The sequence below is a fragment of the Cyrtonyx montezumae genome, unplaced genomic scaffold (assembly GCF_038088225.1).
Source record: "Cyrtonyx montezumae isolate F1298 unplaced genomic scaffold, pur_monq_1.0 scaffold_11, whole genome shotgun sequence".
NCBI lineage: Eukaryota > Metazoa > Chordata > Aves > Galliformes > Odontophoridae > Cyrtonyx > Cyrtonyx montezumae.
This window is the reverse complement of record NW_027071837.1, coordinates 10,367,136-10,391,737: the sequence shown is the minus strand read 5'-3', so window position 1 is coordinate 10,391,737 and position 24,602 is coordinate 10,367,136. Positions and strand designations below refer to the sequence as shown.

The 24,602-nt window shown below is 48.7% G+C and overlaps 5 protein-coding genes across 5 annotated transcripts in view; all 5 read right to left on the bottom strand.

The window, feature by feature from the left end:
- Positions 1-255: 255 nt before the first annotated feature.
- Positions 256-1,362, bottom strand: LOC136044494 (heat shock transcription factor, Y-linked-like). Its single transcript, XM_065729819.1, has 2 exons — positions 853-1,362; positions 256-600 (listed from the first exon to the last, which is right to left on the bottom strand). The coding sequence occupies exons 1-2, from the start codon at positions 1,360-1,362 to the stop codon at positions 256-258; spliced, it is 855 nt and encodes a 284-aa protein (XP_065585891.1).
- Positions 1,363-2,332: 970 nt separating this feature from the next.
- LOC136044493 (syncytin-A-like) lies at positions 2,333-3,838 on the bottom strand. The gene is made up of 2 exons (XM_065729818.1): positions 3,832-3,838; positions 2,333-3,144 (listed from the first exon to the last, which is right to left on the bottom strand). The coding sequence occupies exons 1-2, from the start codon at positions 3,836-3,838 to the stop codon at positions 2,333-2,335; spliced, it is 819 nt and encodes a 272-aa protein (XP_065585890.1).
- Positions 3,839-6,166: 2,328 nt separating this feature from the next.
- On the bottom strand, positions 6,167-7,360 carry LOC136044492 (heat shock transcription factor, Y-linked-like). The gene is made up of 3 exons (XM_065729817.1): positions 6,848-7,360; positions 6,358-6,595; positions 6,167-6,273 (listed from the first exon to the last, which is right to left on the bottom strand). Exons 1-3 carry the CDS (start codon positions 7,358-7,360, stop codon positions 6,167-6,169), a joined length of 858 nt encoding a protein of 285 aa, XP_065585889.1.
- A 618-nt stretch (positions 7,361-7,978) lies between these two features.
- On the bottom strand, positions 7,979-9,367 carry LOC136044491 (heat shock transcription factor, X-linked member 4-like). The gene is made up of 2 exons (XM_065729816.1): positions 8,636-9,367; positions 7,979-8,383 (listed from the first exon to the last, which is right to left on the bottom strand). Exons 1-2 carry the CDS (start codon positions 9,365-9,367, stop codon positions 7,979-7,981), a joined length of 1,137 nt encoding a protein of 378 aa, XP_065585888.1.
- Positions 9,368-19,197: 9,830 nt separating this feature from the next.
- The window catches only part of LOC136044290 (gamma-aminobutyric acid receptor subunit alpha-3-like), a 58,776-nt gene continuing 53,371 nt past the window's right edge, over positions 19,198-24,602 (bottom strand). The window contains exon 10 of the mRNA XM_065729530.1: positions 19,198-23,071. Coding sequence (XP_065585602.1) covers positions 22,742-23,071 — 330 coding nt within the window. The 3' untranslated portion in view covers positions 19,198-22,741. The remainder of the gene's footprint in view (positions 23,072-24,602) is intronic.

Sequence of the window (24,602 nt, the reverse complement as noted above, 5' to 3'; positions counted from 1 at the left end):
TATTCATCGCATGCATTGGACACTAAGGGGCAGCTCCAGCTCACACCCTGTACCTCCCCGCTACCACCGTGTGCTGCCATCTTTGCTGGGACCACACCAGAGAAATGAAATCCCCCTCGTGTACCCCCTACCCTTGGGCATAGGAAGAGTAAGCACCAAATGAAGAAACAGGACAGGACAACTGGAAAATGTTCAGAACATTTATTTCTAGAACTTCTATACACTATTGCTCGCTACATACTTTATCTGTTCTGCCTATAGCATAAATTGTGCTGGCAATCCAACCTCATCACCTCCAGCTCCGCTGTCTGGTCCCAGCCATGGTGGAGGAGGACGATTTGGTTCAGGAGAGGCAGCGTGAAATGCAGGAGCAGCAGAGGCAGCAGGAGCAGCTTCCTGGCTGCTGCCGCAGGGCTCACTGCCCGCTGATGCCGCAGGGCCTGGCTGTCTCTTCGGAGAGCTGCTCAGGTGGTCCTCCTTCACATCCAGCTCTGGTGGGAATGCAGCTGGTACTCTCCGTTGAATGACGGTGCTGTGCTTGAACTTCCATTGCAGATGGGGATAATCTCTCTGGAAGTAAGGACTGTAGTAGCAGAGGAGCTGCAAAATGCAGAGGAGAAGAGTTAGATGCTGCCATTTCCCAATTGGAAAAGCAAAAGGTACGACAGCTAATCATTAGAATCTCAGAAGACAAACAGGGAGGGCTCTCAGGGAACACGAATGGAGGACTTCCACAAGTACAGAAGTGGGTTTGGAAACCCCACTACCACCAACTTGCAGCCGCCTCAGCTGGGACCGGCCACCAGTGCCACCTGTCCCAAGCCATGTTCGATGGGAAGGGGGACTGCGTACCTCGCCAGAAGCAGGCATGGCTCCGGCTGCTGACACTTTAGCACGTGAGGCCGATGTTGGTAAATCCGCTTCAGTAATGAAGAATTTGTGCAGATGAAGCCAGCGGATGAATGTTATCATGCTGCCGATGTTGAAAGCACTTAGAGGCCCTGTTGTTCCCAGCACTTCTGTTCTGAACAGGTTTTCCTCGATCACAATGATGTTTCCATCATCGCTCCACCAAATGGACTGAAAGCGATCACTGTCCACGATCTCCCGGAGCTTTCTCAGAAAGGAGGCTGACGAGACACTGCCTCTGAGTTTGCAAGGGCCCTTCTCGGGAGGATTCAGCTGTTTCCTTGCACAGGATTCCTCCTGTGATCCTCGAGAAGTGTTTTCTTCTCGTTCTCGTCCTAAGTCAGCTTTGTGAGCTGCTCTTTTACCCCGTCTCTGTGGGGCACGAGAAGCTGAGACTGTCGAGTCAGCAGTCTCGGCAGAAACTTGAGGTGTTTCTGAAGAAGATTTGTCCATTATAATGACTGATTGTTTGGCCTGACAGAAAGTTCTGCACTCAGGGGTTTTCCCAGCCGACAAGGATCGTCCTGCCAAGCAGCACGATGGAGCGCAATGGCACCGTGGGGTGAGGAATGGGGAGTGGGTTGGGACGTTCACAGAGGTCACCACGGTGATGGTGCCACATCACGGTGACGTCACAGACAGGTGTCTGTTTGCTAGGGAAATGGGGCGGCGGCATCCTTGTTAATTAGGGAAATTGGTAAGGACCGTATCGCTCTGTGCAACGACCTGAAAGGAAGATGTATCAAAGTGGGGATCAGCCTCTTCTCCCATTAACAGTGATAGGATGAGGAGTAATGGCCTTAGGACACACCAGGGGAAGTTCTGCTGCCTTTCCCATGTCTTCTCCCTGAAGAACAGGCAGCTCCAGCTCACATCCTGTACCTCCCCACTACCACCGTGTGCTGCCATCATTGCTGGGACCACACCAGAGAAATGAAATCCCCCTCGTGTACCCCCCACCTGTCGTCACTCCAACAAGCCTGGGAACTATACGGTGCTGGTGCTGCCTGACGTAAAGGAACTGCACCAATATGGTGTGGCAAAAATTCCGCTTTTATTGTCTCGTACATCTCCTTATATCTTCTTCCATGGCTACGCCTCTTAGGGTCTGTCCCTAACTTTTCTACCAACCCCGTATCGACACATTTTCTTCTTTTACCTCCTACTATTGTTTATGCTTAGTCAAGCCTAACCATTAGTTACTGTGTAAGCTTGGTCATTAGTTACTGTGGTTACTATGGTCATACCCTACTGCTTTTTCAGCTACTACATCTCCCCCCCTTTATGCCTATATCTAGCGTGCTATTTTCTGAGAGGACCCTAACCGCGTACACCCCGAAATCCCTGCATTGCACCTATACATGCAACAGTCCTCTCAGGCAAGCCTTGCCCCGTTACACTGCGATTCGCAAAGCTATCCTATTTAAAGTCTTGCCTGCATCCTACGGTACTCTTCCTGTTGGTGAAACATGGCCTGCATCATTTGCTGCATGCCACGTTGCAAGCACTGCAGGAGACAGGGTAAGCAAAGCATAATCAGCAATACTACTATGATTCCTGAACCAACTACAATCAAAATATGCTTTAGCCATGGTCCTATACCCCCAAATAGATTTGATAACCAGCTACCCAACGGGTCGTCTTCAATCCCAATCTTGTTCACATGTTCCTTCAGCCAGTCCAGCTTCTTGTGCATGGATTTGCTGTGGTCACTCAAGTTGAAGCAACACATGCCGTCAAAATCTTGGCTTCCATGTCCTTGAGCAAGCAGTAAGAAGTCTATAGCTGCTCTATTTTGAAGTACAGCATGCCGGACTCCTTCAACATCCATTAGCAACTCTGACAGAAGTTGAGAAGTCGCGTTGGCTTGTTTTACCGACCAACACGCTAGTCGTTCAATCTCTTTGAGAGCATGTGCTGTTCCAAAAGTGGGTAATATGGAGGCAAAAATATGTGCTGTGAGATCCAAGAGGCGAACCTCATCCCCACAGTCCTCCGTCAAATGCTTAATTGATCTCTTCACCTTATGTCTATCGCTATCATGTTTGGAAGTCATTACCTTCATCAGCGCTTGAGATAGATTCCCTAATTGATCATGTCGAGGGGAAAATATAGTTAATTTTCCTATGTAACAGGGGCCCCCAAGGGGGTTTCTTGGAATGCCTTGCCATGCTCTATCCCCACATATCAGAAATAGTCCCGGCGATAACACTTTCGCCGTGGTATTGTTCCATACTACAGGGGGAACTAGTGGCATTGGTCCCCAGCAACACCCATGCCCCTGCCTACGATTACAGATTGGTGTGCTTGCATTGCCACCCCCTGGCAGGGTAAAGTTATACCTTGTTCCATTAGGGAAAAATACTGCCGCTTGGTCGGTATAGTTGAGACAAGATGTTGGGTCATTTCCCTCTGCATAATACATTACGGGGGCAGAGTAACCACAATGTGGTCCCCAATGCCTGTAAGCGGGATGGGTTGGATTGACCAATGTAAAACCCACGGTTCTGTTGAGACTTGGTATCCAATATGGGTTTTTTGGGCGCATAATCTGTAGTATCTGCTCTGAGAATGTTCCAGGTACATGCCAGTGTCCCCATGAAATGCAAGCAGCTGGACATTTCCACTCCCCATCTTTCCATTCATCATTACCGACACTTCGTGAGCCAAGTAGCCGTAGCTCAGGTGGATCACGAGGAAGGGTAACATTCAACATTCCCACCAGGCACCTTACTGTGTCTGACCAATCAGTTACATTATGCTCTACCGTTGTCATGAACCTCATTGTGATGTTACGTTCACAACTCCTCTTCCCCTCATATGGTTCCCAATCCCTCAGTCGCCAACCTCCGGGGGTCCCAATCAAACATGTTCTAAAGGGAGATCCAGCTGACTGTAAACCGAGGCAAAAATCTTTCTGACCCGTCATGTTCGCCCATGTGACCCAAATATTCGCAGGCTGCTGTATAAGGTGGGCCGCAGCAACCAACTCAATCCTTAACAGAACGACAATAACAACACACCAGCACCCCAAACGACGGTAACTCCCCACTCACTCCAGGAAGCAGTGCCCATTCGGTGGTCTGGGGGAGGGGCCCTGGGCCTGAGGCACCCTCCCGTTCCCGTCTCCCTGCGGCAGCAGGACAAACTTTCAAACAAATGCAAATGCTCAAATCACTCCTCCATTTACTGAGAGAAGCATGCAAAAGACGAAGATCAAAGAAAATGCTAATACGTAAATCGCTCCTTACTTCTCTGTGAAGCCACACAGAGGGAAAACTTCAAACCCCACACCTAAGTTCGGAGGTACCCTTAAGTTTCGAGAATGCACAATAATAATCTTCACGGGACTCAAAATTACTGAATAGGTTCCCGAGAGGCACACACACAAACAGTTCCAAAGACACAGTTCAGTTTCAATATGCGGAGTGATCTTCCTGGAGAGGTGCTCACGTTAAAATTCTCAAATTATCACTCCTTGCAACTCCAGGAGGTGCACACAGGAAAAAGATCAGCTTTACTTATCAAGTTCCCACAAACACAGCTAAGGTTCAACATGCGGAGATCGTGGTGGGCGATCGCAAGCCCTTTTTCCCTATCGTCTCAGCGAGGCGAGTCACCGCTTTCGGATTCAAAGGGATCCAGTGCGGCCCCTCCGGGCCTAGCATAACCAAACAAGCCACCCTCAGTCCTGACTGAGTTCCTGCCCCACTCTAGCCCAGGGTGACTGATAAGAGAGGGGTGGGGACTCCATGCCGCTCCTCTCCAGGTAACGCCCCTCTGGGGGCTGAGGGCTGTATGTGGGCGGTGCCGAGGAATCAGCTCCACCCTGTGGCAGGGAAGGATATACCGATGAGCTGGCAGGCGCAGGAGGCGGGCCAGATGAAACTTCTGCGTTCCGCTGCTCGGGTACGCGTGAGGAAGAACTACCTTCTTTGCTCTTCCCTGGTGGTTTCCAGGGAGGGGCACGGGGCTCCGGCGCCATCTTGGAGTCTGCAGGAACAGAACAACCTCCCCTGCCTGACCCCCCTGTACACCCCCCTGTACACCCCCCTGTACTCCCCCCTGCACCCTTATCTGAGTCTCCACATCTTAACAAAATGCGTGCAGCCAGAGCGATCTGTTTTTCATCTCGAGCCGCTTTAAGGGCTCCCAAAATCAACCCCCGTGTTTTAAGCTCAGCTGCCTTCCGCGTAGTCATAGTATGCTGAGACAAAGTTGTTGTTAAAAGAACCCATTTGTTGGGTTCATAAATCTCCATTAAGGAGGTCAGTAATCCTTCTTTCTGAAGCAGCGTTAAAACAGCTGCAATCTCCTTCTTAGAAGGCGCGTACTTACCACAGTACTTTTTACAAAGTTGGAGCAATACCATAATCGCGGATTCCATCGCGGCACCTGGGACGTTCCGCTCCCCCGCCGCCTTTCCCGGTCCCTCGTACCCGCGAGAACCAGAGGCTCCAAATCGGCGCCTAAGCCCCAGAATGTGGCCAACCCCCGCAAGGCTCCTCCACCGCTTCACCACGGTGGGCTCCTGCATCCGTGTCACAGCCCGTCAGCAAGCAGCCAGCACCGTCACGCGTGCCCGTACCTCACGTCGGGGTCGCCATTTATCGTCGCTCCGACAAGCCTGGGAACTATACAGTGCTGGTGCTGCCTGACGTAAAGGAACTGCACCAATATGGTGTGGCAAAAGTTCCGCTTTTATTGTCCCGTACATCTCCTTATATCTTCTTCAATTGCTATGCCTCTTAGGGTCTGTCCCTAACTTTTCTACCAACCCCTTATCGACACATTTTCTTCTATTACCTCCTACTATTGTTTATGCTTAGTCAAGCCTAACCATTAGTTACTGTGTAAGCTTGGTCATTAGTTACTATGGTTACTATGGTCATGTCCTACTCTGTGCAACAACCTGAAAGGAAGTTGTATCAAAGTGGGGATCAGCCTCTTCTCCCATTAACAGTGAGAAGATGAGGAGTGATGGCCTTAAGATACACCAGGGGAAGTTCTGCTGCCTTTCTCATGTCTTCTCCCTGAAGAACAGGCAGCTCCAGCTCACACCCTGTACCTCCCCGCTACCACCATGTGCTGCCATCTTTGCTGGGACCACACCAGAGAAATGAAATCCCCCTCGTGTACCCCCTACCGTTGGGCATAGGAAGAGTAAGCACCAATTGAAGAAACAGGACAGGACAACTGGAAAATATTCAGAACATTTATTTCTAGAATTTCTATACACTATTGCTCGCTACATACTTTATCTATACTGCCTATAGCATAAATTGTGCTGGCGTCCCACCCCGTCACCTCCAGCTCCGCTGTCTGGTCCCAGCCATGGTGGAGGAGGACCATTTGGTTCAGGTGGAGGAGGACCATTTGGTTCAGGTGGAGGAGGACCATTTGGTTCAGGTGGAGGAGGACCATTTGGTTCAGGAGAGGCAGCGTGAAATGCAGGAGCAGCAGAGGCAGCAGGAGCAGCTTCCTGGCTGCTGCCGCAGGGCTCACTGCCCGCTGATGCCGCAGGGCCTGGCTGTCTCTTCGGAGAGCTGCTCAGGTGGTCCTCCTTCACATCCAGCTCTGGTGGGAATGCAGCTGGTACTCTCCGTCGAATGACGGTGCTGCGCTTGAACTTCCGTTGCAGATGGGGATAATCTCTCTGGAAGTAGGGACTGTAGTAGCAGAGGAGCTGCAAAATGCAGAGGAGAAGAGTTAGATGCTGCCATTTCCCAATTGGAAAAGACAAAGGTACGACAGCTAATCATTAGAATCTCAGAAGACAAACAGGGAGGGCTCTCAGGGAAGACGAATGGAGGACTTCCACAAGCACAGAAGTGGGTTTGGAAACCCCACTACCACCAACTTGCAGCCGCCTCAGCTGGGACCGGCCACCAGTGCCACCTGTCCCAAGCCATGTTCGATGGGAAGGGGGACTGCGTACCTCGCCAGAAGCAGGCATGGCTCCGGCTGCTGACACTTTAGCACGTGAGGCCAATGTTGGTAAATCCGCTTCAGTAATGAAGAATTTGTGCAGATGAAGCCAGCGGATGAATGTTATCATGCTGCCGATGTTGAAAGCACTTAGAGGCCCTGTTGTTCCCAGCACTTCTGTTCTGAACAGGTTTTCCTCGATCACAATGATGTTTCCATCATCGCTCCACCAAATGGACTGAAAGCGATCACTGTCCACAATCTCCCAGAGCTTTCTCAGAAAGGAGGCTGACGAGACACTGCCTCTGAGTTTGCAAGGGCCCTTCTCGAGAGGATTCAGCCGTTTCCTTTTCACACAGGATTCCTCCTGTGATCCTCGAGAAGTGTTTTCTTCTCGTTCTCGTCCTAAGTCAGCTTTGTGAGCTGCTCTTTTACCCTGTCTCTGCGGGGCACGAGAAGCTGAGACTGTCGAGTCAGCAGTCTCGGCAGAAACTTGAGGTGTTTCTGAAGAAGATTTGTCCATTATAATGACTGATTGTTTGGCCTGACAGAAAGTTCTGCACTCAGGGGTTTCCCCAGCCGACAAGGATCGTCCTGCCAAGCAGCACGATGGAGCGCGATGGCACCGTGGGGTGAGGAATGGGGAGTGGGTTGGGACTTTCACAGAGGTCACCACGGTGACGGTTCCGCATCACGGTGACGTCACAGACAGGTGTCTGTTTGCTAGGGAAATGGGGCGGCGGCATCCTTGTTAATTAGGGAAATTGGTAAGGACTGTATCGCTCTGTGCAACGACCTGAAAGGAAGATTTATCAAAGTGGGGATCAGCCTCTTCTCCCATTAACAGTGATAGGATGAGGAGTAATGGCCTTAGGACACACCAGGGGAAGCTCTGCTGCCTTTCCCATGTCTTCTCCCTGAAGAACAGGCAGCTCCAGCTCACACCCTGTACCTCCCCGCTACCACCATGTGCTGCCATAATTGCTGGGACCACACCAGAGAAATGAAATCCCCCTCGTGTACCCCCTGCCCTTGGGCTTAGGAAGAGTAAGCACCAATTGAAGAAACAGTACAGGACAAGTGGAAAATATTCAGAACATTTATTTCTAGAACTTCTATACACTATTGCTCGCTACATACTTTATCTATACTGCCTATAGCATAAATTGTGCTGGCGTCCCACCCCGTCACCTCCAGCTCCGCTGTCTGGTCCCAGCCATGGTGGAGGAGGACCATTTGGTTCAGGTGGAGGAGGACCATTTGGTTCAGGTGGAGGAGGACCATTTGGTTCAGGAGAGGCAGCGTGAAATGCAGGAGCAGCAGAGGCAGCAGGAGCAGCTTCCTGGCTGCTGCCGCAGGGCTCACTGCCCGCTGATGCTGCAGGGCCTGGCTGTCTCTTCGGAGAGCTGCTCAGGTGGTCCTCCTTCACATCCAGCTCTGGTGGGAATGCAGCTGGTACTCTCCGTCGAATGACGATGCTGCGCTTGAACTTCCATTGCAGATGGGGATAATCTCTCTGGAAGTAGGGACTGTAGTAGCAGAGGAGCTGCAAAATGCAGAGGAGAAGAGTTAGATGCTGCCATTTCCCAATTGGAAAAGACAAAGGTACGACAGCTAATCATTAGAATCTCAGAAGACAAACAGGGAGGGCTCTCAGGGAAGACGAATGGAGGACTTCCACAAGCACAGAAGTGGGTTTGGAAACCCCACTACCACCAACTTGCAGCCGCCTCAGCTGGGACCGGCCACCAGTGCCACCTGTCCCAAGCCATGTTCGATGGGAAGGGGGACTGCGTACCTCGCCAGAAGCAGGCATGGCTCCGGCTACTGACAGTTTAGCACGTGAGGCAGATGCTGGTAAATCACATTCAGTAATGAAGAATTTGTGGAGATGAAGCTGTTGGATGAAATTTATCATGTTAATGATGTTGAAAACACGTAGAAGTCCTTTTCTTCCCAGCACTTCTGATTTGAACAGGTTTTCCTCGATCACAATGATGTTTCCATCATCGCTCCACCAAATGGACTGAAAGCGATCACTGTCCACGATCTCCCGGAGCTTTCTCAGAAAGGAGGCTGACGAGACACTGCCTCTGAGTTTGCAAGGGCCCTTCTCGGGAGGATTCAGCTGTTTCCTTGCACAGGATTCCTCCTGTGATCCTCGAGAAGTGTTTTCTTCTCGATCTCGTCCTAAGTCAGCTTTGTGAGCTGCTCTTTTACCCCGTCTCTGCGGGGCACGAGAAGCTGAGACTGTCGAGTCAGCAGTCTCGGCAGAAACTTGAGGTGTTTCTGAAGAAGATTTGTCCATTATAATGACTGATTGTTTGGCCTGACAGAAAGTTCTGCACTCAGGGTTTTCCCAGCCGACAAGGATCGTCCTGCCAAGCAGCACGATGGAGCGCGATGGCACCGTGGGGTGAGGAATGGGGAGTGGGTTGGGACGTTCACAGAGGTCATCACAGTGACGGTGCCGCATCACGGTGACGTCACAGACAGGTGTCTGTTTGCTAGGGAAATGGGGCGGCGGCATCCTTGTTAATTAGGGAAATTGGTGAGGACCGTATCGCTCTGTGCAACGACCTGAGAGGAAGATTTATCAAAGTGGGGATCAGCCTCTTCTCCCATTAACAGTGATAGGATGAGGAGTAATGGCCTTAGGACACACCAGGGGAGGTTCCTGTTGGATACTGGGAAAATTGTTGTTTGTGAGCATATGCTTGTAACACTCTTGCCCTCATAGCGTCAAATCTTCTGCTGTCCCTTTGTCCCATGTCTCAGTGCCTAATTGTTCTGTTTTTCAAAGCATCCATTTATCTCCTGCCATAATTCTGGTCTTTGTTTCACACGAGGCAATAAAGCAGTGACTGGACAAAGAGAAATCAGACACTGAAGGGCATATGATTCCGTCCTTTGACCATGCACACAAAAAAGTCAGATCTGTCTGCATTTTTGTTTGTCAACATGCGTCTGGTCCAGGGAAGATAATAACCACAAATATCTGGGGCTGGGGTGCAAAGAATTGGGAGGGGGCACTGTATTGCAGCTGCATGAGTGGTTCAAACACTGGCATAGCAAAGCCTTTTGTCCATTTTTTTTTCCCCTTGCAGATTACTTTATGGTCTGCCTTTTGTGATTCCCCCTCTTTCTCCAACCACCTCATTGCTCATTTTGGAGGATATCTCCAGAAGTTTAGGGCTGGCAAACCACAGCCAGGGCTTTCTGTGTCTGAACCTCCACTTGTATGGGTCCCATTAATTTTAATGAGCAATGTCAGTCACAGATGGTTTCATCCATCTGCAAGGTGATCCATGTGCTGCACGACCAGCCAGCCAAGCCCCAGCTCATTCTTTCCTGTCCTTGATTAAATGATGGTATGTTTTTCTAATCAGTAGAACCAGAGAAGTCAAATAAATGAGATGGCGGGGAAAAAAAAATCAAATTAATATTTATTTATGCTAAAACACACCATTGCTTTTATTTGTAACATATCCATGTATCTGAGGCACTATGATTGCTTTGAACTTCTCTGATCAGCTCAAGCTCAGGAGATTTGGAGATATGCCATGCAAGCAGGTTTGATGCAGGGAAATATCTTAAGAACAGAATACATTCATATCTGATTCTTGGATTCCCCAATACTCCTGCTGGTGATTAAAATGAGTGGGAGGGAGGGCCTGTTTAACTATGGAACTCCAAAATGGCCATAGTGTCCTCAAATGTTTTAGAGAGTGCTTGTGATACAGCAAGAGCCAGGGATTAAGCTCTAAATCCATGTTTTGTCCTCAAAAAGCTGTTGTGATCACTAATAAAGAAAACTCTGTGCTCTCGAGAAATGTTTATCTACATCATTTAATCTCTCCACTGTTGTTGGGCACTACTGGCAGGCAGCAGCCAGGAGCAAAGTGGTCAAAGCACTTCTGTGCAAGATGGAAGCATCTAGCTGAGCAGGGCAAGGGGATGGTGGGAATAGCCTGGGTGCTGCTGGGGGTGGAGAGGCCTCATCGGAGCCCTGACAACACCACTAGCAGCCCTGGTGACAGGGACGGTTGCGTTAGGGCAGAGCTGCAGAGTGGGACTTGGAGGCAGTGGTTCCTTGCACCCTGCTGCCTACATGTAGCTTTTGTCCACCTGTTCTTTGTGTCAGTCTCATTTACTTCAAGCACTGCAAGCAGAGAGCAACACACATTCAGCAGGCTCCGTCAAACAGCAGTGCTTTGCCAAACGGGCTCTGCTGTTTCAAAGCATCTTCCAGGGATGAGAGCACTGAAGACTGTGCCCTCACAGCCTGAGCAGGGAGAGGTGATTCCTCCCCTTAAGTGTGGGCTCTGGTCAACTTCTGCCACTTAAGTGAGAAGCTGCTTTGCACCACCAGATGATAGTACCACGGGGGCATGACTGTTAGCTGCAGCCCTTACAGAGGGCAAGAATAAAAGGAAGCAAGGGGGTTGAGTCTGGGTGCTGTGGGAGAGGTCTCAGCATGTTCTGTGACTCCCTAGGTTCTGGAGTACTGCACATCCCACTGGTCACAGGGAAGTCTTGGCACATGAGCACAGGGTCCTGGGTGTTTTGCTGGAGGAAGCATCACTGGAGACGCTCCAAGGAGCCCTAAGTCAGCTCTTCCAACTGAAGAGATGCTTACATGGAGACAAAGTGCACAAAGCCTAACTGCATGATTGCATGAGGCAGGGAAAGAATGGGTGAGGATCCTGGGCTCCTGTTTCTAAGGCAAGCTCATCAGTGGTCATCAAATGAAAAGGGAAAAACATCATCCCCCAAACCTAAAGGAAAGTTCTTCATCCCATTAAGAAGCAGGGAAAATTCCCTCTGTGATATATGGCCACAGGTATGAGTTTAAGGTGCTCCAAGATCAACTCGTGGAACAACAGCACAAAATCCATTGAGAACTGTTAAGCACGAGGACTTCTGCTGGCAAATCCCTGAGCCACAGATTGCTAGGGGCCGCGTGAGTGCTGGGGCTCTCATGCACTTTAGCCTCTCATGCATCTGTTGTTTGTCTGGTATCAGGAAGCGGATACTTTTAAGCCAAGAATTTTAGCTTTCCCACTTTAGCATTGGTACCTGGGAAATTGTGAGCCCAGAAAATACCTGCACTAAAGCTAGTTTGTTTTAATACCTTCCTTCCCCATACACATAGCTGGGTAATATTTTTTCAGCAAATGGCTTATTTGCTTTAAATACGTGCAATTTCCAGGCATCCAAAGTGATGCAAAAATCCAGGTCAAATTCCCTGAATAGCTTCCACCACCAAAAAAAGCAACAAACGCTCTGAAGGGTTGAGCAAATCACATGGAGAATGGTTGGAGTCCTTCCGAAATCTCCTTTTTCACTATTTCCAAAATACTTCTATTTCAGGCACTTTCTATATCCGCCATCCAGCAATAGGCTCTTTGTGAGCACAAGTAGTGCAGACCCCATTCCCTGCTCTCCCCAGGGTTGCAATGCTCAGGGCTCCCTCCCCAGCTCTGTTCTCACCTGCTGCAGCCAGTGCCATTCTCTGGAGCTGCCCTGAGCACCCATTGGTTTGGGGCAGGACACAAAATGGGCAGGAGGTGATGCCAGCTCTGCCAAAGTCCTCACAACAAGGTTCTCCTTGTCTTGGGGATGCCAGGTTATGGAGCTGAAAAAACTTGCTTTTCTCTGTGACTTGAAGTGTCTTTCTGTACATAAGCTTAGAGGCCAAATGATTCAGCTTTGAAGGAGCTATCTTTCCACGTGACCATTGTACTCCAGGCAAGTGAAGAGATGCAGCGTTTCAGAGAGGTACCAGTTAGACTGAGCAGGGCTTGGATAAATGCTGCAACCCACTTTCTACTGACATTAACACACCAACCCCTTCTGACATGCTGCAGCCTTTCCAAGTAACTCTGCTTGTAGGTCCTTGGGTGCCCCCATGGAGAATCTTTAGAGACCACTGAAACAAATCCCCTGTCCACAGTATCAATGATATTTCACTTTGAAACAAAGTCAGATCGGTACAGCTTTTGCTGATGGCACACAACATCCCCAAACTGCATGTCTCCCATCAATCCTAGGGCTTCCCAGTTAGAAACATCTCTCTAAAACCCTGGACCAGGTTGACTCGTATTATAGAAACACAGAATGGTTGGGTCTGAAGGGACCTTAAAACCCACCCCGTTCCAACCCCCTGCCGTGGGGGGGGGAGGTTGCCCCTTGCCAGAGCAGTCTGCCCAGGGCCCCATCCAGCCTGGCTAACACCACGCGAGTCTGATTTCCATGGAAGCTATGAGCATTCACAATCATAATGGCTCATTATAAACAGGTAAGCCTTGAGCTCTGAGTGAGCCGTCCAAAGAGCTTTGGCAAACACAACACAAATTTTGGGAACAGTGAGGTTCTTTGATCCAGGCTGAGAAAAGCACAGCACACTTCAGGTTAAATTTGAAAGTAATTAAAGATTTCTGCTATCAGGTACGCATCCATCATCCCTCTGCATAACTCCAGAGGCACTGCAGCACACGAACGGGTCCCTTCCCCTGGCTATGGGACCAACATCCCTCACAGGGGAAGGATGGCTTTGGGAGCGATGAAGCACTGCACATCTCATTAGTGTTGCACTCCTGGTGGTTGGTGGAATGCTTCACAAAACCTTCCTCTTTGTAAAAGTATTTTACTCAACTGAATTCCACACAGTTTTCCTCAAGGCAACAAATGAATTTTGTTTACCAAGTCTTTCAACAGGACTCAGAATTTCATTTATGGAAAGGTGGCTTGAGCCTTCGGAGGCATTTGAAGCCATGCTGAAATGTGGCAATTTCAAGCACTTACCTGCCTCCTTCCTGCGAGCCTTCAAAGCAAAGGTTACCAGGACAACAGAGCCCACTCAGTCCAGCAGAATGAATTATTTTGTAGGTGATGTCATTATTAGCTGGAGACCAACAAAATTATGCAGATGAGCTCCCCAGACATCAGGAAAAAGCCCGACAAGAAACACAACTTCCCTCAATCAAGAAAAAGTAATGCCACGCAAATCCTAATAATTAATATCTTTAAAGCCTTCCTGAGGAAGCTGGCCTCATCCCAGCACCCCTCCTGGTAGGGCCTGAGCGGGGTCCTCCAGCACCAGTTGCTTGAGGGTTCCTAATTGATAACAAGTGTGTTCTGACAGCAGCTGTTCGCTGGGAGAGGAAATCTCTCAGCACTACGTTACACTGCTATGGATGGTTATTCAAGCTTAATAAATCCTCCTTATCAACCCTGTCTTGCTACCCCTCATAATTTAAGCATGGTGTAATAAGGCAGTGTGAAGTCAAGGGCTAGTTTTATGGTCAAACTGGGGATTACAGTCTGGCACAGATATTTAAAGATTCACAACAGCAAAGAGAAATTGTAAGAGGAGCCTAAACAACTCGAGCTCTGGGAGACGGGCTGATGAGTTACGGTCATTTCCAGTGCAGGGCTGGGCTGATGTATAGCTGAGCTGGGATCAGCCCTGAGACTTACTGCTCCTCGTGCAAATGTAAACCCTGCACATGTGAAAAATTATGCATTGATTTCAGAGGAGGTATCTGTCTGCACTACATGTATTGTTCTCTCTCTCTCTCTCTTTTTTTTTTTTTTTTTTGGATCATGAATATTGCATGGTTTTCTTTCTTTCTCTGAATAAACTCAGCAGTGGTGTTTTTTGGACACCTTTCCCTTTGTAAGTGACTTGCCTTGCTGCACAGAGTGAGGAGCTTTTGCTCTCTGATCACCTCGTTATAGAAGCCAGCCCAGTCCAGCCCACTCCTTCCCAGGTCTAAGCCTAAAGTTCATTGCACCACATCAGAAGAAGACTCTGTGGTCCTGACAGCTTGGCTTCCTTTCCCTGTCTGTGTTATCTGAATAATAAAAATGCATTGCCTCTTCCCACCAGTTTTTCCTCATTTACATCCTTACACTATCACATCTACAACTCTACCTCAGCTTAAGCCACAGCTGGTCATTCCTAGACTGTTATTTATCAAGTGCTCAGCCAGCTCCTGCATGTCTCCTCTTCCAAAGGAAATCACCCAGTACTGTTTTTCAGATGTTGTCTCTCTCGCACCCTGGAGGGGTGACATTTCCCACTGACAGCAGGGAGGAGCTTTCCTGTGGTTGATAATTCTGTGGTTTTGATGCCGGTATGTATTCCACATCACAGCATCATGTTGGGAGTTAAAGAGTTAATGCTCTGGTGGGGAGCTGAAGACGGGTGGAGCTGGCACACTGTGATGGATGAGCACAGTTGCAGCTAACTGCTTGATGCTGGTGTGAAGGTGGGGGAGGACATCTCCATCCCCACGAAGGAGTGTGAGCATCCACAAGCGGAGCTGGGAAGCAGTGTGCCTTGATGCTAGTGCTTCACCTGTCTGCTTAGCGTGACAAGAGGAGGTTAGGATGGGGCAGGGGAGAAGTTGCAGCCTTTTTCCTCTTCCAGTTTGCAGGAGGGTATGCTCCAGGTGCCAAAGCCTGGTGCCCCCTGTGAGGCCCCTGCAGCCTGACACTGTGTGGAAGTTTAAGGAGTGAATTCCAGCAAGCCATAAATCCAACTATCTCGGGTGTACTCCATGGAGTGGAGCGACTGCAAAGTCTGCTGACAAGCTGCTGATGGACGAGTTTGGTCAGGAGCATCAGGGCTTTGCAGAAGAAAGCACTGTTTGCTTGCAGGCAGACAGCATGGAGAAGGAAGAACCCCATAAGCAGGAGTCCTGAGGCATCATCAGCCCTACCTGTCTTACAGGAAGAAGGGGAGAGCAGCTCACAGAGGGAGCCCTATGTTATATTGGATTTCTGATCTCAGCACCTGGATGCGTGAAAGCTGACTGAAGGCCTGTGTTGGGCTCTCACCCCTCCCCATGAGGAGGCAGTACGCAGCTCTGTGGTTGTGGGGCTGTCTGGGCACAGGGGACACATTTCTCTCTTCCCAGTATGGTGCATTGCAGGAGCCACACATCAACAGTTCCCTCCCTGAGCACTGCTGTGCTATAAGCACCTAATAATAAAAGCTGGCTACTGCTTCCCTAAGACACCTGTCAGCTTGTGTGCTAAGTGGCAGGGTAATAAATACTTGTTCTGCTCTGCCTTTCTTTGTGAATTCTCCCGGCTCTGCCTGTTTTCATTAGTATTTCTTTTCTGTGGACACTGCAATTACACTCTGTTCCTCTTCAGGGCCCTTGTTCCAGGTTCAAATAGAGAAGTGATAATGCAGGGAAGCTTTTTACATCGCTGTTTATTTTCGTCTCCTGAGTCAGGAAGATCTTTTCAGGCTGGGTCCGACCCTGTGCTGTTCTGATTGAGGAGAACTCAGGGAAAGGGGTGAAAGCTTTAATCACTGAAAGCACAGTGGGCTCCTTCCTCATATGCTCTCACTGAGATCATGATCTATGCTCCTTCCTATGCTCCTTCCTTGGGAAGACATAAATATGCAGCCTGTACTGCTAAGACCTGTGGTAACCATCCATCTGCCACGGCAGCTGCGAGCCCGCCGCTCCCGAGCCTTTTCTGTCATCTGAGTCTGAGCAAGAAGGAGGATTCAGCTGAAAGCAGCAAATTCAGATGTGCAACTTTCCTGTTCAAGGTTGCAATATGCTTGGAGATATTGTCCCGCCAGCAAGTCCCTGGTGGAGCTTCCAGATGGTGCTCGGGGAAAGGGGAGAGAGTTTCACTTTTTCAAGCGCAGAGAACTAATGATCCAATTGGGTTCAGAGGTCCAAATGAAGTCCCTACACCTTAACCTTCCTTGCTAGCAGACAGCACAGTTGCCTGGACATCCACCACTGGCTGGGTGTTGTGGCATGGTCAGCTAGCTGCTATTAATTCTCTAGAACAAGGGCGGCCACAATCAAAACGCTATCTGAACTATGGCAGATCTTCAGTCACACCTGGGAGCTGCATGAAAAACCAAAGTGATGCTGGTTGTTGTAACAGCTGAGCAGAAAAAGTAGCATGGATTGAATTGCCCACCACTTTTCCTTACAGTGTGTTCAGACTAAGGGCTAAAGGCCTTCCATGTCCTTCTGTCCATCAGGGTCACTTTATGGTATGCTTCAGCTGAAGAAGCTTACATGGTATGCTGCATAAAACACCGTCCTGGCCAAGGCCTCTTCTGGTTGCCCCTCATACAATGGAAAGCACAATTCACGTTGCATATAGAGAAATACCAAAGTGCTTTACTAGAAAACCAAGGTCTACCCATAGCCAACACTACAGGCAAGGAGCACACCTCCAGGTCTCTCTGTTCACTTGCCGTACCACCACTGTCCTGCCTCGGGCTGGATCCCAAACTCTCCAGCCAATTGGCCTTGAACATATATTGTGCTTTCTGCTGCTGGAAAGAAAAACATTTTAAATATGGTACAATGGCAACCGTAGCATACCTTCAAGCTTTTTTATTTTCCCCTGGAATACTCTTTTTTTTTTTTTTTTCTTAGAGTAACTTGTCTGCTCATCACAGGGACAAACTCTCCAGCTGTGCTGGCCGCCTTAAGCCCAGAGGACTTTCTCTCTTTGGTTTTGAGAACCAGACCTTAGAAAACAAGCAAACAAACAAACAACAGTGCAGAGGCATGGTTGTTTTTTTTTTTGTTTTTGTTTTTAAATATGAATTTTTATTTGTTGATCAGAGTTCAAGAGAGTGGGTAGAGTGGAAAAGCGGAGTGAATTCATTCAGTGAAAAGGTCTAGTCCTGCCTTAGTGTTAGGTCAGGAAGTCAGTAGGTGGTCAGAAGAGTCCTCCTCATCCACTCAGCCTATTGACGTCATTCACATAGCTCTTGTCTCTGACGTTTTCTAATCTCTCTTCAGAACTTCACTGTAATTTTTGAGACATTTTTCTGTTGCTTTAACTTGCTGAAAAAGCTAAAAGCTGAAAAAAATCGCAGGACTCAAAATCCTGCTCATTAGAATGGGCAATATTTTTTTTTCCAGCAAAGGTTGAAAAATACGGTTCAAAAATACAAACAGGCATTGAACATTGCACCAAAAAGCATCTGAAACACAAACCTCGGAAAGAGAAAGAGAGAGAAAGAAAGGAAAAACAGAGTGAAAGAGGAAAGTCACAGTTTCCATGAAAAATCCCTTAAGAAAGTGGCTACCAGATAGTCATTAGAGAAAATAAAGTCAACAAAAAATTTAAAAATGTTTTTTTTTCCTAGTTGTTAATTATTTACAGCTGTAATAACAGGATTGTCATGCATTAAACTGCTGCCAGCTAGATTCTTTCTAACAGTGAAATAAAAAGAGTCTCACATGATGGAAAACAAAACAGAAGACATAGCAGGAGCACGGATTCAACCTGAGGCAGTGAAAATGAGCATACTCTCTGGCATTTTGTTGCGATGTGCTCTTTCTTTCAATGGGCTGCCCTAGTGTGATGCTAATGCAATGTCACCTAGCAGCGGACGCCAAGGCTTCAGCTAATAAGCAGCAGGTATCTCACCTTCAAGACAGGACACTGGCCTGTGGGTATCCCAGAGTTCTAGCTGAAATCCTAACTGATGTGGGGGGTACTTGTGGCAACCTGCCCAGATTTGGTGGGCTCAGAACCTGCCCTGTGCCAACCAAGAGAAACTTTTCCACTCTGAAGACATCCTGGCAAAGGTAACCTGGTAGTGACTCAGGTTTCCCAACTTTACTCTTACTATTTTTGTAGTTGCAAAATCAAGTTGTTCAATATATGATCTCCTTTACGTTTGCTGGTTCCCTGCAAAAAGACTGTAGAAGGCGACAGACTTTTCAGAGGAAACAGTGCTGCCAGCAGTGTAATGTGAGCCAATGGGCTTAGCAAGCTGACAAGACCTTCAGGCAGCAGCAAAGAGCCAAGAGCCTTCGAAGACAGTGAGAGCATCCTGGCTCATGTGGCCAACTAAGGGCCCAGCTTCCCTCTCTAGGTGGATGGGATCTTTAAAGCTCAGGTGCTGCTCTTACCTGCAGCATTCCTCTGACCATGGGGATGACAAGAATGGATCCAGATAGGCTTTGTGCTCCCTCCCAAAGCAGGCTCAGTCTGCAGCCCTCTACTGCAGCACCTCAGCTGCATGCACCCGGGTTGTGCTGCTGTGGGAGTGTTAAAGGTTCATGGCATTCAGCTGCTGAAAAAGTTACACTGCCTTCCTGAGCTCACCCTAGCATCTGGGGCAGGAATAAAAAGGCTGCGTTAAAGAAACTGTGACATGGGGCACTAACGTTTCCCAAAAGGTGCTGGGCAGTGCTGCCAGCAGTCACCTTGGTCTCAGCTAGCACGTCTCCATTAAGGGCTGGGTGTGGAGAGATTCTCCTGCCTTGCTCTTCTCACTCCCTCTGCCTCCCAAAGCCACCTGAGGATCTGCAGAGACAGATCACAGAAGATTTAGTAAAGAGAATGGGAATAAACTAAAAGACCTGAAAGTGGCAATTTTCCCTCCCAAAGAGAAAGAAGTTTGACTTTTTGATATAAAGAGTTTGTAAGCATAACTACACACACACACGTGTATATATATGTGTATACGTAAAAAACCTTGACTGACTGAACAACAACAAGGTCAAACAGTAAATATTTATACCTTGAAGCCATCAATCCCATCTGTGCTGTGGCATCTCGCCAAAAATGCCTTTGGGGCAGTTTAGCTTGATACAGAGAGAAGCTTAGTGAACTGTTCAATGTTTTTTTTTTCCCCTACATCAGCATTAATAGAGCATTTACATTCTCATGAATATGCCTCTCCCCCTGGCTGAGCCCTCCCCACCACCAAGGAGGCAAGGAAATGCCTCTCTCAGGGCTGCAAAGCCTATGCAGATATTTGGTTCAAGAGAGACAGACCATTTAGGCTACGAAGCAGGGGTGAAGAGTAACAGATTGCTTTGGTCGCCTGTATGGACTTGTATTTCCCTTCTGGGAGACTCTCCTCAAGTCAGAGGGCTTTTGGTCTTGCAGAAAAAAGATAAATATCGGCACATTTAAGTGACGCCCAGAGCCAACTGTGCACAACTGGCTTTCTGTGGAGCAAACTGTTGGTGGCTGTATGCAGGTCCATTCCTGCACAGCCCTAGTTATGAAAGCAAGGCCCTTAGCTGCTGCCACAACAAGGATCCAACCCTAGTGGCTGGTGCTGGGTTAGCTCTGTAGAAACAGGACCCATCAGCAGCCTCGTGTTAGCTGGGAGGGAAACATCCCAATTTGAGCCTCTGACAGAACTTAAAAAAAGAACATTATCTTCTCTGTGATGTCTGCTGGCAGGAGATGCTAAACCACTTATTTATAACTATCTTCCTGAAATGCTTCCCTGCTTGGAAGCCAAACTACAAATCCTGTTTGGTTTGTTGTCTTTAACCAAAGGATGCCGGTACTTCTGCTTCCAGTTGGCAGGAAGACTGAGCACCAGTGCCAGGCTGTGGTGGGAACAGACTTGGCTTTCAAGGCGCATTCACACTGATCCAGGGAGGGATCCTTTTACCCAGCAGAGAGCAAAGTTTTCAGAATCAGGAGAGCGAAGGCAGGCCAGCAGGTGGGTGGCACTGGCGGAGAGCATCACTGGGAGGAATGAGAGCCTCAGGCAGCAGGAGGGGAGAAGTGGAGAAGTGCACCTGACAGCACAATGAGCTGCACAATGAGTGGGATCACCCTCAGGCAGGAGGGATTCTGGGGAACGCCTGGGTGAGCAGAGGGGATTAAGGTGGAGACTCAACTGGATCCCATATTTAGGCTTGCCTTTGACATAATCCCATCAGTAAACACAATATACTCTTTGTTAACATTTTATTGTGTTTGTTTTGCTTTTTATAGGGTTTCTATTTCATTCACTTAGGCCTGAGTATTATAGTGACATGAATGTTTTATGAGATACACTTCATCTAGCTTATTTAAGAAAATGACATCCAAGTACAAACCAAACAGCCTCGCAGCCAGTTAGTGCAGCAGAGACTGCTGGGGAGCCCAGGAGATGGAGGGCGGCAGCAGTGGCACTCACTGCTGGAGGGGATGGTGCTGGTATGGGGAGAGCACGAAAGTCCTGGGGGGGCAATGGGTGTGGGGCAGTGCTTGGGCGGCTTGAAAGCAGCAAGGCTGTGGCCCCATCCAGCAGAAGAGCTGGGGGTGGTGCACGCTCCTTCCACTCCTCCAACCTGATGCTGGGGCTTTTCCCTCCTCGCAGCCCTTGGGAATGAAAGGCACTGTAGAAATGTCATGGGCAGCTTGGGGTCAGAGGCTGGGGACAGAGGTGGTTTCCTTAGCAACTGCTTGGAGAATGTGCCATCTCTCACCCCAGGCTGCCTGCTGGTGGGGAGAGTGCTCATGGATGGGCCACACCAGGGGCTGAGCCAAATGACTGAGTTCCTCTCCTCATGCACTGTTGTTGAGCCAGCAAGAGAGGTAAGGGACAGGCAGGACACCACCAATGCCACACAATCTGCAGGATGAACCATCCTGCTCTGCCCTGCACCATCCCCATGGATATTCCAGGTGGGGTGAGCCCTGTTCATGCACCAGATGGAGAACTGAGCTAGGTGCATAGACTCAAAGCAATGCTGAAGACATCAACCTGGGGGTTCTGGGTCCCTGGGGTGGCTGCGTGGACCCAAAATGTGCTGGGGGCAGGTCAAGATGGGCAGCAGAAGGTACTGGAGGGCTTTTCTTGGAAGAGTTTGCAGGTGTTAGAGCTGGGTCTCATCTCAGTGGTTCTGTGGGATGGCACCTGACTCACACATCTCTGGGATGTTTCAAAGGGCCACTTCTGCTATCACTGGGTAGTGAGAATGCTCAGCTGCATTCATGGGGGACAGGTAGGTTCTTGGGAACAACTGCAGCCTCAGGTACCCCCACAGATGGCAAGGTGGCTCATGGTGCACAAGGCAGGAAAGGGCCTGCATCAGCACTGCTGCTGCTGCTCTAGTGCATCAGAGAAGGATGCACCATGGGACATGTCAGGTCTGTGCTCCTCCCTGTTGGTAAGGCTCCCCTGGGAAGCACAGGCTTCTATGCCTAAATGCCCCTTCAGACAGTGAGATATTGCTGAGGGTGCTGAATAACCAAAGGAAGATGAATGGGGAGCACAGGAGATGCCAAGAAGGGAATGTGGACCAAGAGAAAGTGATAAATCACCCATCTGAACATGATCTCTATGGCTTCCAGTCCTGGAGCTGAATGCATGCAGCCTCACAGCTACAATATTCTCTCAAAGGCATTAGAATTGACTTCAGTTGCTGACTGACCCTGAGAAAAATTATTTCTCTGGTAGAAAACGTCCCATCCTCTGACAGGAATTGCCCCAAGAGTACAGGATGTCTGACAGACAAGACCTTTCTCACCTGTTCTCATCTGGAAAGAGACATGGAAGAAACCAGCAGCTGGGTTTGGTGGTGACAGAGAAGAGGAAGCCCTGTAGATACCTACGAGGTGCTATTACCCTGTTCCACCTTTGCCATGGTTCTTCTGACCCCAGGGCACTGAAGAGCAGCCCAGCAGACTGCCTCTGGAGGCCTCCATGTCCTTGAGTCCAAGCCACCATGAGAATCCAACACGCTAGGGCAGTCCATCACAGAAGAGGAGGAAGGGGCAATAGTAGCAGCCCCCAGTGGAGTGGTGCATGAGATGGCAGTGTTGTGCAGACCATGCAGACAGCAGGAGGTGGAAGAGGAGAGACGGAAACACAGGGCGACTTGGACAGATGGGGGACATCAGACTCACGATGTCAGAGGCACAACTTGTTATGATCCTTTTCCTTTTCTTTTATCATCAAAGTAAAACAAAAATAAACATATACAGGATTAAATTAAAATCACAGTTTTGTTTACATTATAAAAGAATGGTCTAATAGTAATAATAGTATTAATTTCAAATGAACAATAATAATTAAACAAAAAAGGAAAGAAGAAAGCCCTGGAGAATTCCTGCCTGGATGGTGCTCACTGATGGAAGGTTTGTGTGATCGGTTTTATTGTTTGGGGATCATTCCTTTGATAGCTGACTCCCGGTTTACGTAGGTGGCCCAATAGACTAAGTTGAAAATGGCAAAGAGGACTGGAAAGACGATGCGGGACATCTTGTCTACCTTGCTGACGCTGTTGTATGTCTTCTTACTCTCTGGGAGCTTCTCCTCTAAGCGCGGCATCTTGGGGGGGATGTTGGTGGCAGTAGCAGTGGCAGCAGCACTCTTGGAGATGGTGGGCAGGCCGGGGTCCTTGGCAATGTTGAGGGCATATGTGGTGCCAACTATGTTGTAGGTGTTGTTGGTTTTCTTCGCTAGTGCCACTGGTTCTTTTTTCTAGGGAAGGTGGAAGAAAAACATAACAGAGATGAGGTGACTGTAGAATTACTCAGAGATCATTTGTCCTCTGAGTTCACCTGCCTGTCTGGATGAGAAGATGGGAAAGGATGCAAGGAGCAAGAGACTGAGAAGACAGCATTGTGGAAGGAAAGGAGAATGTGATGAGAAGGTGACCAGAACTTGTGACATCTGCCACATGAGGGCTGCAGGAACAGAGGGATGTGCTGAAAGTCTCCTTCCATTACATCAGCTGTTCTGTGTAAGCCTAGCACAAAGCAGCTAGGTGCTAGGTCTGGCTCCAGGTCCAATAACTGTAGCAACACAGCTGTGTTTGCAGCCTCCTTGCAGCCCCTAAGATCAGGGCTGTGGCATGAAAAGTTGTGTGCAGCTGCACTCCAGCAAGAGCTCCCCAAGATGGGTGACCCTTCAGTTGGCCGAGTGCTTCCAAGTCTATGTTGCATATTTCCAGGTGAGTAGAAGTGAAAGCAAGCTCAAACTATACACAAACTCGATTCTAACTCATTTGGGTTCTGTTTCCTGTTATATGTAAGATTCAGCCATGGAGAGATGAAGCAGGAGTGCACTCCTTACAAAGGAATGAGACCCAGTGTGGTCATCCTAGGAGAATAACCTGATTTTCTGCTTTGCCAGTCTGTTTCCTGAATCAGGTGAGAGGGAGAGACATCTATTGACAATTATTTTTATCTCCCTGTTTTTGTTTTTTCCCCAGCAGAAAGCCAGTGGCCTTAAGAACATGGGTGACCGCATTGCAGTGTTTTTGAACCACGATACTAAAAGGCCATATCTTACACTGCCTTGGTGGCCTGAATATTTCACAAGGACATCACAACGTCCAGAATGCCTCTGGGATTCTTTAGGACATCGCATGGCCTCCCAGGTATGATAAAGAACCAACATAAAGCATCTGCAGTAGCCCTGGATTTGAGTATTTCAGATGGTATAGGAGTGGAGGGAAACCTTTCATCTTGTCTTCATATCGAAGGGCTGCTGCAAATTGAGGGAGATAAGTGCAGCCCTGCCACAGGCTGCAGGGACATCAATGCTGTCTGTGCTGAAGGGTGGAGAGCTTCTCAAAGAAATGGAAAGGATGCACTTATGTGTTTGATGTGGTTTGTCAAAGGATGAAGGAGAACGCTTAAGACAGAAAGTTCCAATGTTAATGAAGATGAGTGGATGGGAAGACAGCTAGAAAGTCATGATGGAAGTTTACCCTACTCTGGGAATCCTTTTGTTGCTGTCAGGGACATGGGACCAGCTACACTATAGGCTATATTGTATGAAACAATTCATATCTACTGGGAAAAGCCCATTGAATGAAATCTGTTCACGTGCAGACATCAGGCATCCTACACAACCCAGCACCTCTGTGTGCCCATGTGGTGTCCACTGTAATTACACCAGGAGTCAGAGCTAGATGCAGCAATGATTCACAGTGGGAATATAAAATCTAAACTCAGAACAAAGTGTCACTTGGGATCTCGTCTTCTATTCAAAAGCAACTGGAAGG